This window comes from Lissotriton helveticus, chromosome 1_1 (genome assembly GCF_964261635.1).
Source record: "Lissotriton helveticus chromosome 1_1, aLisHel1.1, whole genome shotgun sequence".
Classification (NCBI taxonomy): Eukaryota; Metazoa; Chordata; class Amphibia; order Caudata; family Salamandridae; genus Lissotriton; species Lissotriton helveticus.
Genome location: NC_136057.1, coordinates 20,645,855 through 20,658,975, shown reverse-complemented (window position 1 = coordinate 20,658,975; position 13,121 = coordinate 20,645,855). Strand labels below are relative to the sequence as shown.

General features: G+C 52.6%; 1 protein-coding gene across 9 annotated transcripts in view; it reads left to right on the top strand.

Annotated features, from left to right (window-relative positions):
• Window positions 1-13,121, top strand: part of CTNND1 (catenin delta 1) — a 211,505-nt gene that overhangs the window by 133,886 nt on the left and 64,498 nt on the right. For all 9 annotated transcript variants that reach the window (XM_078674043.1, XM_078674023.1, XM_078673971.1 and 6 more), the window contains 3 exons: window positions 1,827-1,898; window positions 8,570-8,719; window positions 10,397-10,923. In XM_078674043.1, the coding sequence (XP_078530169.1) occupies window positions 8,597-8,719; window positions 10,397-10,923 (650 nt within the window). In that variant the 5' untranslated portion in view covers window positions 1,827-1,898; window positions 8,570-8,596. The remainder of the gene's footprint in view (window positions 1-1,826; window positions 1,899-8,569; window positions 8,720-10,396; window positions 10,924-13,121) is intronic.

The following is a 13,121-nucleotide window of genomic DNA, read 5'->3' as shown; positions in this document are numbered from 1 at the left end:
CCCGCTACTATTATTCCTACACCTACCAGGGCGTAAGAAAGTGCTTGTAACAATAATGGTCTCTGTCTTTGAGGCTTTCATTTGCAAGGTTCCACATAAAAAAGCTGCCACATACTCCAGACAGATTCATCGCTAGCTGCAGTGGTGGAGCAAATAATGTTTTTGAGTCTTCTTATAGTGGCCCGAAGTTCTCCTGTTGGAGTCGGCAACATCAAGAGTCAAGGACTTGTCCACATTCTACTTTCCACGAACTGATGTGAGACCCTCGTTCTGACCCAAGCATGAAGGAGCCTGAGGGGTTGGGAAGGTGGGTGGGAGAGATCCTTGCCCGTTGTGCTGCAGAGACTGACCTCATTCAAGCATACTGTCTGAGCTGGAGAGATCAGTGGTGGTGGGGGGGGGGGGGGGGGGAAGCACCTTGTCCATAGCAAAATTGTTTGGTCTAACAAAATATTTGCGTGTTTCTTCTGATCCAGAGAGCTGGCCAAAGACCAGGAGATAAACCGCCAGTAGCATTGGCTACCCCTCAAAGTAGGGTGAGAACCTTTCCAAAACCTGGTGCGACAATGGGGGATACACTTTCTAATCATGGGAGCGGTGTAGTCATACATGCTAAACACATACTGGTATCGTTGGAGGCGGAAATGCAAGTAAAACACCTGAATAGTGCTATTGTATTCTTGATTACTCATGAAATGGGGGTTACTGAGGTGGGTGGCCTCACCCCAAAACCATAGCTACCGATTGTGATTTAGCAATGGCCAGAAACTTTGAGGTGCCAGAAATTGTATCTGATAGTGTTTATGTGCATCAGTGGATATCCCCTGGCACTTGTCGCCAACGGAGGGATTCTTCATGTTGGGTTCCAATCCCAAAGCATCCATTGTCTCCTTCATCTCCTGTGTTACTCCATCCTGGGCTTCTGATACGTGGCTCTCATGCACACAGAGATCCAGCCAGCTATGTTTGTGTCATCTGTTAGACATCCTCTTGGACTGTCCCATATAACTTTTGCAGAACTTCTTCCTGAACTCAAGTGCTTATGGGCCATACTCTTCTGGCCAGGCACTGGTGCATCCAACCCTCCCTGTCACTCTCATGCTTTAAGAACATGCTGGGACTAGAAGTCCTGAAGCCCTGCTGTCAACCCAAACCATATTTAAACCACTGAGATCATCTTGCTCGTGACCCATGAGGCGAATCGTGAAGGGGTGGGAGGAGCTGCTTCATGCATGAATCTTGCGTACCTGTTCGCAATCCCACTGTCCTAGCCTTTGCTTTTTTTCTAGCCGTGCCCCAAATATGAAGGGGACTTGTGCGTTTGCCTTCCAAACTGCAAGTTAAACCATGTATGCATTACATTCTGTTCAGTTACTTCCTGCTGCTTCCTCAAATTGTTAATCTATTTAACTTTCAGAGCCCTCCATTTCCTTCCTCTTATCCCATGTGCCAGGTCTTTCTTTTCTTCACATTGCCTGGCAGACAGCAAGCTTTCCTTTCCCTATTTGGCGTACCGTCACGCTCCTCTGCGTACCGTACCGTCACGCTCCTCTGCGTACCGTACCGTCACGCTCCTCTGCGTACCGTACCGTCACGCTCCTCTGCGTACCGTACCGTCACGCTCCTCTGCGTACCGTACCGTCACGCTCCTCTGCGTACCTTCACGCTTCTTCCTTGTCACCAACGCTCTTTCACGTTTTAACCGTCCCTGGTGACTGGAGCCGGTGTTATCTCACGGTCTTTACACTTATGTTGCTGTTTCACGTTAACATATTTGGCCATATAAGATTTAGGAATCATCGCTTTGTATTGTGTTTTCTTTTCAGAACGGGCGTCTGGTGGGCGATGTGGAGGTAGAGAGACCGAAATACCAAGAGCGGAAATTAAACGGACCACAGGTGAGTGCCGGCAGGAGTGTCCTGAGTGGTGGCAGAGGTGTTTGTGGCTGTTGTGTTAATCCAGGTTAAGAAAGCTGCCGGATAGAACCTGATTCTCTATCGATTTAGCTTTAGAACAATTCTACAAATGAGGTCTTTTCGTCCTGCTCATCCTTACTGCATGTGTGCTTGTCTAGTTCGTCCAATGGAAGCAAAACTTGACCAAAACAGCCAAAATGCATTAGGGCTGCCACTTACGTGCAAAGACGTAACCCCTGCAGCGGGGCTAAAGCAAGGTGAGGCACAAGGGATGTTACATCTGAAAACCTGTCCGGCTCTTTTGCAGAAAGGATTTCTTTTAAATCCACAGGTGTGCTGTTGATCTAAATACAATGCATTAAACTGAAGTTCCAAAAATATCTGGTCATTCTGTTGTGTAGAAATAATGAGAAGTTTTGAACGCCTAAGTCTGCTGATATTTGCTCCTCATCACTCTACAGCACAGAGTGTGGCTAATCTGGTGCTAGAGTGTGGCTAATCTGGTGCTAGAGTGTGGCTAATCTTCGGGACCACCTTCTCTTGAGGGAATATTTCATATCCAGTCACATATGCTACCAAGGGCCCCAATGTCTTGACACATAAGACCAGTCTTGGCCAGTGACGCTACTTTGTGTTCTAGGGCCTGTAGGTTTGTTCTCGGAGTTCTACATCTACTCCTACAAATCCCAGCATGCAGCGGACTGCCCCAGCAGCCAGCACTGGCAGACCCTGCCGCACGTGGGAGGCTTGTGGTCCGTGGTTCCAGAGGGGAGAGTCTCTTGACCTCTTCAGGATTGAAGGACAAGTTGTGCATATGGGTGGACAGGACTCTGGATGATCCCAATGGGCTGGGCAGGTCCTATCTGCTCGCAGTATGCGTGATCCCGTGGAGCAGGAAGGTCCTATCTGCTCCCAGTATGCATGATCCCCAGTGGAGCATGCAGGTCCTATCTGCTCGCAGTATGCGTGAACCCTTCCCCTGCCCTCTGGTGGTGGAAGGGTTTAGATGGTCCTAGTCTGCCCTCTGGTGGTGGAAGGGTTTAGATGGTCCTGGTCTGCCCTCTGGTGGTGGAAGGGTTTAGATGGTCCTGTCATGCTTTCTGGTGGTGGAAGGGTTTAGATGGTCCTTGTCTGCCCTCTGGTGGTGGAAGGGTTTAGATGGTCCTGTCCTGCCCTCTGGTGGTGGAAGGGTTTAGATGGTCCTGGTCTGCCCTCTGGTGGTTGTAGGGTTTAGATGGTCCTGGTCTGCCCTCTGGTGGTGGAAGGGTTTAGATGACCCTGTCCTGCCCTCTGGTGGTGGAAGGGTTTAGATGGTCCTGGTCTGCCCTCTGATGGTTGTAGGGTTTAGATGGTCCTAGTCTGCCCTCTGGTGGTGGAAGGGTTTAGATGGTCCTGTCCTGCCCTCTGGTGGTGGAAGGGTTTAGATGGTCCTGGTCTGCCCTCTGGTGGTTGTAGGGTTTAGATGGTCCTGGTCTGCCCTCTGGTGGTGGAAGGGTTTAGATGGTCCTGTCCTGCCCTCTGGTGGTGGAAGGGTTTAGATGGTCCTGGTCTGCCCTCTGGTGGTTGTAGGGTTTAGATGGTCCTAGTCTACACTCTGGTGGTGGAAGGGGTTAGATGGCCCTGTCCTGCCCTCTAGTGGTGGAAGGGTTTAGATGGTCCTGGTCTGCTCTCTGGTGGTGGAAGGGTTTAGATGGTCCTAGTCTGCCTTCTGGTGGTGGAAGGGTTTAGATGGCCCTGTCCTGCCCTCTGGTGGCGGAAGGGTTTAGATGGTCCTGGTCTGCCCTCTGGTGGCGGAAGGATTTAGATGGTCCTAGTCTGCCTTCTGGTGGTGGAAGGGTTTAGATGGCCCTGTCCTGCCCTCTGGTGGTGGAAGGGTTTAGATGGTCCTGGTCTGCCCTCTGGTGGCGGAAGGATTTAGATGGTCCTGGTCTGCCTTCTGGTGGTGGAAGGGTTTAGATGGTCCTGTCCTGCCCTCTGGTGGGGGAAGGGTTTAGATGGTCCTGTCCTGCCCTCTGGTGGGGGAAGGGTTTAGATGGTCCTGGTCTGCCCTCTGGTGGTGGAAGGATTTAGATGGTCCTGTCCTGCCCTCTGGTGGTGGAAGGGTTTAGATGGTCCTGGTCTGCCCTCTGGTGGTGGAAGGGTTTACATGGTCCTGGTCTGCCCTCTGGTGGTGGAAGGGTTTAGATGGTCCTGGTCTGCCTCTGGTGGTGGAAGGGTTTACATGGTCCTGTCCTGCCTTCTGGTGGCGGAAGAGTTTAGATGGTCCTGTCCTGCCCTCTGGTGGTGGAAGGGTTTAGATGGTCCTGGTCTGCCCTCTGGTGGTGGAAGGGTTTAGATGGTCATGTCCTGCCCTCTGGTGGCGGAAGGGTTTAGATGGTCCTGGTCTGCCCTCAGGTGGTGGAAGGATTTAGATGGTCCTGTCCTGCCCTCTGGTGGTGGAAGGGTTTAGATGGTCCTGGTCTGCCCTCTGGTGGTGGAAGGGTTTGCATGGTCCTGGTCTGCCCTCTGGTGGTGGAAGGGTTTAGATGGTCCTGGTCTGCCTCCGGTGGTGGAAGGGTTAACATGGTCCTGTCCTGCCTTCTGGTGGCGGAAGGGTTTAGATGGTCCTGTCCTGCCCTCTGGTGGGGGAAGGGTTTAGATGGTCCTGGTCTGCTCTCTGGTGGTGGAAGGATTTAGATGGTCCTAGTCTGCCTTCTGGTGGTGGAAGGGTTTAGATGGCCCTGTCCTGCCCTCTGGTGGCGGAAGGGTTTAGATGGTCCTGGTCTGCCCTCTGGTGGCAGAAGGATTTAGATGGTCCTGGTCTGCCTTCTGGTGGTGGAAGGGTTTAGATGGCCCTGTCCTGCCCTCTGGTGGCGGAAGGGTTTAGATGGTCCTGGTCTGCCCTCTGGTGGTGGAAGGATTTAGATGGTCCTAGTCTGCCTTCTGGTGGTGGAAGGGTTTAGATGGCCCTGTCCTGCCCTCTGGTGGCGGAAGGATTTAGATGGTCCTGGTCTGCCCTCTGGTGGCGGAAGGATTTAGATGGTCCTAGTCTGCCCTCTGGTGGTGGAAGGGTTTAGATGGCCCTGTCCTGCCCTCTGGTGGCGGAAGGGTTTAGATGGTCCTGGTCTGCCCTCTGGTGGTGGAAGGATTTAGATAGTCCTGTCCTGCCCTCTGGTGGTGGAAGGGTTTAGATGGTCCTGGTCTGCCCTCTGGTGGTGGAAGGGTTTAGATGGTCCTGTCCTGCCCTCTGGTGGCGGAAGGGTTTAGATGGTCCTGGTCTGCCCTCTGGTGGTGGAAGGATTTAGATGGTCCTGTCCTGCCCTCTGGTGGTGGAAGGGTTTAGATGGTCCTAGTCTGCCCTCTGGTTGTGGGAAGGTTTAGCTGGTCTTGGGCTGACCCCATGTTGGTGAACAGGAGCAGAGCACCCTCCAGGCTTTATAACCCCCCGCCACCTTGGTGTTTTGTCAGTCCTGCTGGGAGCAGCTGTTCTGCCTCCGATAGACTATTTTGATAAGAATTTAGACACTAGAATGAAAAGTTCCACCATATGGTTCCAGAGATATGGATTTGACAAGTAATAACAAATCAAAGGGTTTTCACTCTTCTAAGTTGAGACAAACTTTTTCAAGGGAAACTTGGGCCGGTGTCCAACTCGGGCAGGGAGCTTGTAAGGGGGGCCAGCCAGGTCCTTGGAAAGATTTACCTCCACAGAAGAAGCAGTCCTCTAGCAGTTCCAGGTACTTTTTTCCCCTTTGTAATGGATTCCTATTGAGTGGTCCTGATGCAAGGGATGAAGGATGCCGAAGATGCTCCAATGATGCTGTGGGTGCGACTCAGTCAATGGGGGCGATTCCTTGTCCACAAAGATGGTGGGGGGTCCAGATTGTAGGGTCAGTGTCAAAAAGTCCTCCCTGGTCTTGGTTAAATTCCAGTCACCTGTTGTCACGGCCATAGGCCAATCCTTTCTTGGTCAATAACTCCTGAGAGATGCAGCAACTCTCCGGAGGCAGAGTTCAGCGAACTGTGGTTTAACTCTGTGCATTGGGTCTTGGTACTCTGTGCTGCACAGCGGTGGTCGTAGCGACTTGAAGATTTTAGGATACCAACTTAACCCAGCAGTCTCCTTCAGCTCTTGTGTCCCTGTGCTGCGAACAGGAGACCAGTCTCTTGGCTTGGCTGGACTCTGCACAGCTTCTCCGTGAACAGGATGCGGGAGGCAAAGCATCTCTCTTCGCTAGTCGCCTGGTGCAGCAAATGCAATCTTTGTGTGCAGCCTCTCTATGCTAGTCCCTCAGTTCAGGAGGGCAGTCTTTCTTCAAAGTTGGTCAAGATCCGTGGTCTGGGTGCTGGGATGTCCTCTTTATGCTCAGAAATTCAGAAAGTGCCCTCAGGGCAGGATACGGTTGGAAGCCGGCAGAATACGGTTGGAAGCCGGTAGGATACGGTTGGAAGCCAATGGGCTACCCGATTCGCTCCCGTCTGGTGACCACTTCCTGTGGAGTGTGGCTTCTGGCTACCCCAAAATGCACCATTTTGCCCACTCCCAAGATGACGAGACCCCTCTTGCGGTGTTCAAACCTCATTAGTCCACCCCTGGAGTGTGGCTACCTCCGGGCTAAATTCCCCTGGGGAAACTGGTTTGGCAACTGGTTTTCCCTCTCTGCCACCCATGCTAGCCTGTCTACCTCAACCATGGGGCAGCCCTCCTCCGTGGGGCAGCCCTCCTCCGTGGGGCAGCCCTCCTCCTCCGTGGGGCAGCCCTCCTCCTCGGTGGGGCAGCCCTCCTCCTCGGTGGGGCAGCCCTCCTCCTCGGTGGGGCAGCCCTCCTCCTCGGTGGGGCAGCCCTCCTCCTCGGTGGGGCAGCCCTCCTCCTCGGTGGGCAGCCCTCCTCCTCGGTGGGGCAGCCCTCCTCCTCGGTGGGGCAGCCCTCCTCCTCGGTGGGGCAGCCCTCCTCCTCGGTGGGGCAGCCCTCCTCCCTAGTGATGCATCTGCTCTTCAAAGACTGCTTCACCTTTGAAGCCTTCCTTTTGGGGCTAACACTCAAGTGGTTTCCTGCAGGAGGCAGATAACACCTCCCTGTCGTGCAATCCCTCATTCTTCTCTATCGTGGGAGTTGTTGGCACATCTTTCCAGGAGGGCAGAAAACTGTCTTGTGGCATAGGCTTCATGTGTGCCCGGGAAGGCACAGGAGCTTTAAGGGCAACAAAATGGCAGCTTTGCTAAAGCTGCGCACTGGAACAAGTTTCATCACTTTCGACCAGAGAAAAGTTGGACTTTTGAACAAGTTGTTTGATACCGTGGAGTGCCCACTTTGGTCGCATCATTCCAGAGTTTGCACAGCTGAAGGGTTCAATGTGTAACCCTATCCTTACCAATTGGGCGGCCAAGTCTTTAACTGTCGGGGCATGCAAAGTACATGTCCTGCCTGTCATGTGCTGCGTCCTGCCTGTCATGTGCTGTACCCTGCCTTCAGGGCTCTGTAAGCCTGCCAGGCTTGACCAGCACACATGTCCAGGGGAAGTGGTGGCTTTGTTACTGCTTTCCATAGCAAAGTCGGGCTCGCAGTGCACAACTGCTCGACCAGTCTGCAGTGGTGAACTGGGGGGACCTCTAGGGTGGCACAACCAGTGCTGCGAGCCCTGGGGTAACCTAACTTGCATGCCTTGGGTACCAGGGCACCATTTACTAGGGACTTACAGGTAAGTTGGCCATTTCCAGTTGATTCTAGTCGATACCACATGCAGGGTAGGGGCATTGGCACCGAGGTCTGGTTAGCGGGCCTCCGTGCACTCTGAGTCCAAAAACCAGAAGCATCTGTTGAAAAACCTTGGTGGTGACCATACAAAAAGAGGCCTTTACTTTCAAACACCCTACATGCAGGATTTGAGCTCACTCCTTCCACCCACGGGCTCCTGCCTTAAGAACTCAGTCACCCTCCCGTCAGTGTTGTGAACCCCATTCACCTTTCCTTCATGTCTTATTACCCCCATGCCCTATTACCCCCATGCCCTACCCTATTCCCTCCCCATGCCTTCCATCACGCTCCCACTCATATTCTTCACGGTTCTGTTTCTCAGTCTCTCAAATACCCCTCAACACTGTCAAACCTTTCGAGTCCTCCCTGCATTCCCTATGTCACCCTGCTTAAAGGTCCCCCAATATTTACCCCTGCCCTTCCTTATTCATGGTCCTCACTGACCATTTCTGCCCCCTCCAGGTCACCCTCCTTCACGGTTCCTGCTGTACGTTCGTGGTCCCTACTATCTATGCCCGCCTCCCCATGCACAGGATTGTCGAGGGGGCTTGAGGAGAGCTTGTGGTGTGGGGTAATGACTGCATCGTTCTGTGGCTGTGAATGATGGAAACCAGACAGAGCCGATATGAGGTGGGAGTGGAGGTGGCAGAAGATTGGGGAAACTGGTGGGTGAAAGGAAAGTGGTGACCAAGATGATCCCCGGCATCCCCTCCTCCTGGCACCGGTGCCTCCTCGCGTCCCCGCCTCTTGGCACCGGTGCTGCTTTACCACCTTCATACTTTCCGGCTTCAGCTATCCATGCTGGAGATGGGTGCCTGCCGGGGGGTTAGCGGATAGTTGGGCTGGTGTTAAACCTGTGTGTGTGTGATAGAATTGCCTGTCCCTTTCTGTTCTCCTAATGTCTGCTGTTTATTCTCAGGACCGCGTGTACGGCACCATTCCCAGAATGCAGGACCCGGGCCACATCGTGGAGGAGACCTACACTATCGACGAAGACCCAGAGGGTGCCATGTCTGTCGTCTCCGTGGAAACCTCTGATGATGGCACAACGCGGCGCACAGAGACCACGGTAAGAGGGGGGCAGTCAGTAGAAGGAAGGGCAGACGGACCTTTAATGGTTGTTTTGGGGCAAGCTAGGAGCGGTGTGAGGTTCTAGTAGCAGCTACACAGCTAGAAGCAGCTGCATTTGTGGCGTTCAGTGTTTCACTGTATAAATGAGTGCAGCGGGTCAAGAGTGAAGGGCATTGGCAGAGCCTATGGGTCCCTCTACTGACAGGGCTTGGAGGCTTCAGGTCCATATTGGTCCCATGACTGTGAGGGCTATGATGCTGCAGATCCTGATTGGTCCCAGTACTGTAAGAGGTAGGATGCTGCAGATCCTGATTGGTCCCAGTACTGTAAGAGGTAGGATGCTGCAGATCCTGATTGGTCCCAGTACTGAGGGCTAGGATGCTGCAGATCCTGATTGGTCCCAGTACTGTAAGAGGTAGGATGCTGCAGATCCTGATTGGTCCCAGTACTGTAAGAGGTAGGATGCTGCAGATCCTGATTGGTCCCAGTACTGTAAGAGGTAGGATGCTGCAGATCCTGATTGGTCCCAGTACTGTAAGAGGTAGGATGCTGCAGATCCTGATTGGTCCCAGTACTGTAAGAGGTAGGATGCTGCAGATCCTGATTGGTCCCAGTACTGAGGGCTAGGATGCTGCAGATCCTGATTGGTCCCAGTACTGTAAGAGGTAGGATGCTGCAGATCCTGATTGGTCCCAGTACTGTAAGAGGTAGGATGCTGCAGATCCTGATTGGTCCCAGTACTGAGGGCTAGGATGATGCAGATCCTGATTGGTCCCAGTACTGTAAGAGGTAGGATGCTGCAGATCCTGATTGGTCCCAGTACTGTAAGAGGTAGGATGATGCAGATCCTGATTGGTCCCAGTACTGTAAGAGGTAGGATGCTGCAGATCCTGATTGGTCCCAGTACTGTAAGAGGTAGGATGCTGCAGATCCTGATTGGTCCCAGTACTGAGGGCTAGGATGATGCAGATCCTGATTGGTCCCAGTACTGTAAGAGGTAGGATGATGCAGATCCTGATTGGTCCCAGTACTGTAAGAGGTAGGATGTTGCAGGTCCAGATTGGCCCCAGTACTGTAAGAGGTAGGATGCTGCAGATCCTGATTGGTCCCAGTACTGTAAGAGGTAGGATGATGCAGATCCTGATTGGTCCCAGTACTGTAAGAGGTAGGATGCTGCAGATCCTGATTGGTCCCAGTACTGAGGGCTAGGATGATGCAGATCCTGATTGGTCCCAGTACTGTAAGAGGTAGGATGATGCAGATCCTGATTGGTCCCAGTACTGTAAGAGGTAGGATGTTGCAGGTCCAGATTGGCCCCAGTACTGTAAGAGGTAGGATGCTGCAGATCCTGATTGGTCCCAGTACTGTAAGAGGTAGGATGCTGCAGGTCCAGATTGGCCCCAGTGCCGTAAGCGCTGTGATGCTGCAATTCCTGGTTGGTCTCAGTACTGTGAGGCTGCAGGTCCGATTGGTCCCAGTACTTTAAAGGGCTGGGTTACTGCAGTTTCCAATTAATCAGCATTGAGGGAGAAGTCTGTAGGTTTCTGCAGTGAAACAGTTAATGGGCCGCTTTTCGTGATTGGGCTGCATTGATGAAGGTGCCTGGGAGTCTCTGCTGGATCAGCCGGCCTGTTTGTAATAAAACTTACATGTTTGATTTATCTCCAATGCTTAGGTAAAAAAGGTCGTCAAGAAAGTTACCACGCGGACAATTCAAGTGCCTGTGGGCCCTGATGGGCTCCCTCTGGACGGCTCTGCACTTCCTGGTGGCTACATTCAAACCCTGGACCGCAACTACCGCACAAATGGCGAGGGCGGAGGGTACATGGGCCCTGTGGGTACTGCCACTGTCCCACGCAACTACCACTATAAGGATGGCTACGGGAACCCTTATGAGACCGGTAGCGAGGCCAACTACAGCAGCCTCTCCCGCATGGCTCGCATGGATGATCGATACCGCCCTGTTGATGGCTACCGTACACTGGACAACTACAGGGCCCCAAGCCACCCAAACTCATATGGGCCCCAGCCACAGGTGCGTGTTGGAGGCAGCAACGGAGACCTAACACGCTTCCGCCCTGACCACTATGGGCTTGAGGATGACCAACGCAGCGTGGGCTACGAGGATCTGGACTATGGTCTCGTTCCAGACTACGGCACCGGCCGGCGGGCTGCAACGCCTTCTGATCGTGTGCGGCTCAGGTATGGCAGCAATGTGATGGACTAACTGGTTACCTTGTGCCCATAGTTGTTTTTAAAGTGGTGGTGGTCCTTCTCCTGAAATGTGTGCGTAAACGAGCAAGAAGGTGGGTGGATGTTGGACTGTGTGGAATATGCGATTCAGTTATGGGGTTTGTGTGGTTTACATTCGGTAGTTTTCTTGTGTGTAAAGGAGTTGGCACTTGCGGGTCATGTGTAGAGGGTGCCATCGTGCAGAAGGAAGTTCAGTGCTGTGTGTTGCAGGGGAGGGATGGGGTAGGCATTGATCTAGGTGTACAAGGCTGCCCAGCGAAGGGTTCCTTGTGGAAGGACTTGGGTGTGCAGGCCAGTTTCTATTCAACAACATTGAATCACAAGTTTGTTTTACAACGAATCTAAGGTGCCAAAAATCTTTGCTCTTGTTTCTTATGTAGTAGCGCTCATGTTATTCCCTTCACATGAAATGTAAGAGAAAAGGAGTTTGCTGCACTGCTCCTGGCTGCTCCATTGTGCATTGTATTAATGGATCTAAAGAGCCGTGTCTGAGAGACAGAGCGGATGTGTTAAGAATCCGGCGTTGACGCGTTTGTATGACTGGCGTGTGCGTAAATCTAGAGCGGTGCTCAAAAGTATTGCATGGGATAGAGAATGACACATTATGTGATGGATCCTAGCTGCAGATTCCTTACTTTAGAATCCTCCCTCGGGCTCGAGACTGGATCTGGAAACTTTTTCACCGTACGTCCGCGCTTCAGAAAAGGGCGTCGCGTGACTCCATATTGACGTCATCACACGACGCGATGTGATGTGGAATGAGTCCACATAACCCCACGCCGACAGGCTGACATCAGTTCCTCCTTGTCTGTGCTTGCAACTTTGATCCAGAGCAGTTAGGGGGGACGCTTCTTTTGCCCATCACCACATTTTATGTGATTAAGTGTGCTTTTTACGATGCTGTCCGGTTTTAAAGCCTGTGGATGTTGTGACCGACAGATGTCGGTCACGTATCCAATACCATCCGTTTGTGGTGCCTGGGAGACCACCATGACGGAGTGGTTTCTGTCAGCATCTTTGGCTGAAGGCGTTGAGAGAGTGTTGAATGAAACTTCTTGTGGCGTGACTAGCTGAGGCACTGCGTCGACCGTCCTTGAAGTCCAGAGACCGGTCGAGGACCCGTTCTGGTGATGGGTTGTCAATGGAGGCTCTGAAGCACCAATGGTCTAAACGTAAGTGCATTTCTGATGTGGTCTCACAACTTTCGGTTGTATAGTCAGTCCACTCTGCACCTCCCTAAATTTCCTACACCCGGAGCGACCCAAATCGGGAATATTGAGTTACCTTGCATAGTCTTTGGCCCTCAGTTCCCCTCTGGTGTGCTTCCTAACCCCAAGGAGGTGAGAGGTGCCACTTCTGTGTCCCCTTGAGTACCACTCGCCCACTGAATCAGTTATCGGGTCCAAGATGGCACTGGCACATAGCCATTCGGGGTGTTCACCTTCGGAGTCTGGTTGGACCATGACGTTGGCCGTGCCAATCGATGCCACCTTAAGTACTCTTCCCTAGGTTGACACATCACCGCGCGGCACACAATTTGATGCAATGCAGATGGAGCCGTCCTCTTTAGGCAACTCTCCATCTTACCTTCTGCAGCTGGTTTCTGCTCTTCCTCCGGAAATGCACAGTTTTGCAGGTGAAGGGGAAAATATAGGGTGTCCATACCCTTTGGACAATATGGTCCGGCCTCCCTTGGCCTCACCCCAGTCAGTGGCTGACTGGCTGGGGTGAGGCTAGAAGTCTTCAGTCCTCCCCAGTTTGACTTACTTTCTCCATCTGGTATGGCAACAGAGGTGAGTTGTTCTTCTGCTGCAGTAATGGAGGGCAGCTGTAGTCCTTGGCTGCCAGCTCCCCTCTGTGGAATTGTCCACAGACCCTTTGGTGGATATTCTTCACCAGGGTAAGACTGGAGTGGAGCTCTTACTTCAAGCATCCCTCCGCAAAAGGTCTGGCTGTGCAAGTAGCTACAGCCTCTGTGGACACAAATGTCCTTCCTCTGGCTCCACCGAGTCCTGATGGCTGGAAAGTAGTGGGAGAAATATTTTCTTTTCCGTTCGTGCAGCATTATGGTCTTTGAACACTGTTCTCGCAGGGTTTCCCATGCATTATAGGACTCGGAGGAGGGTTTGCTGCCTTCTCTTCCAGAG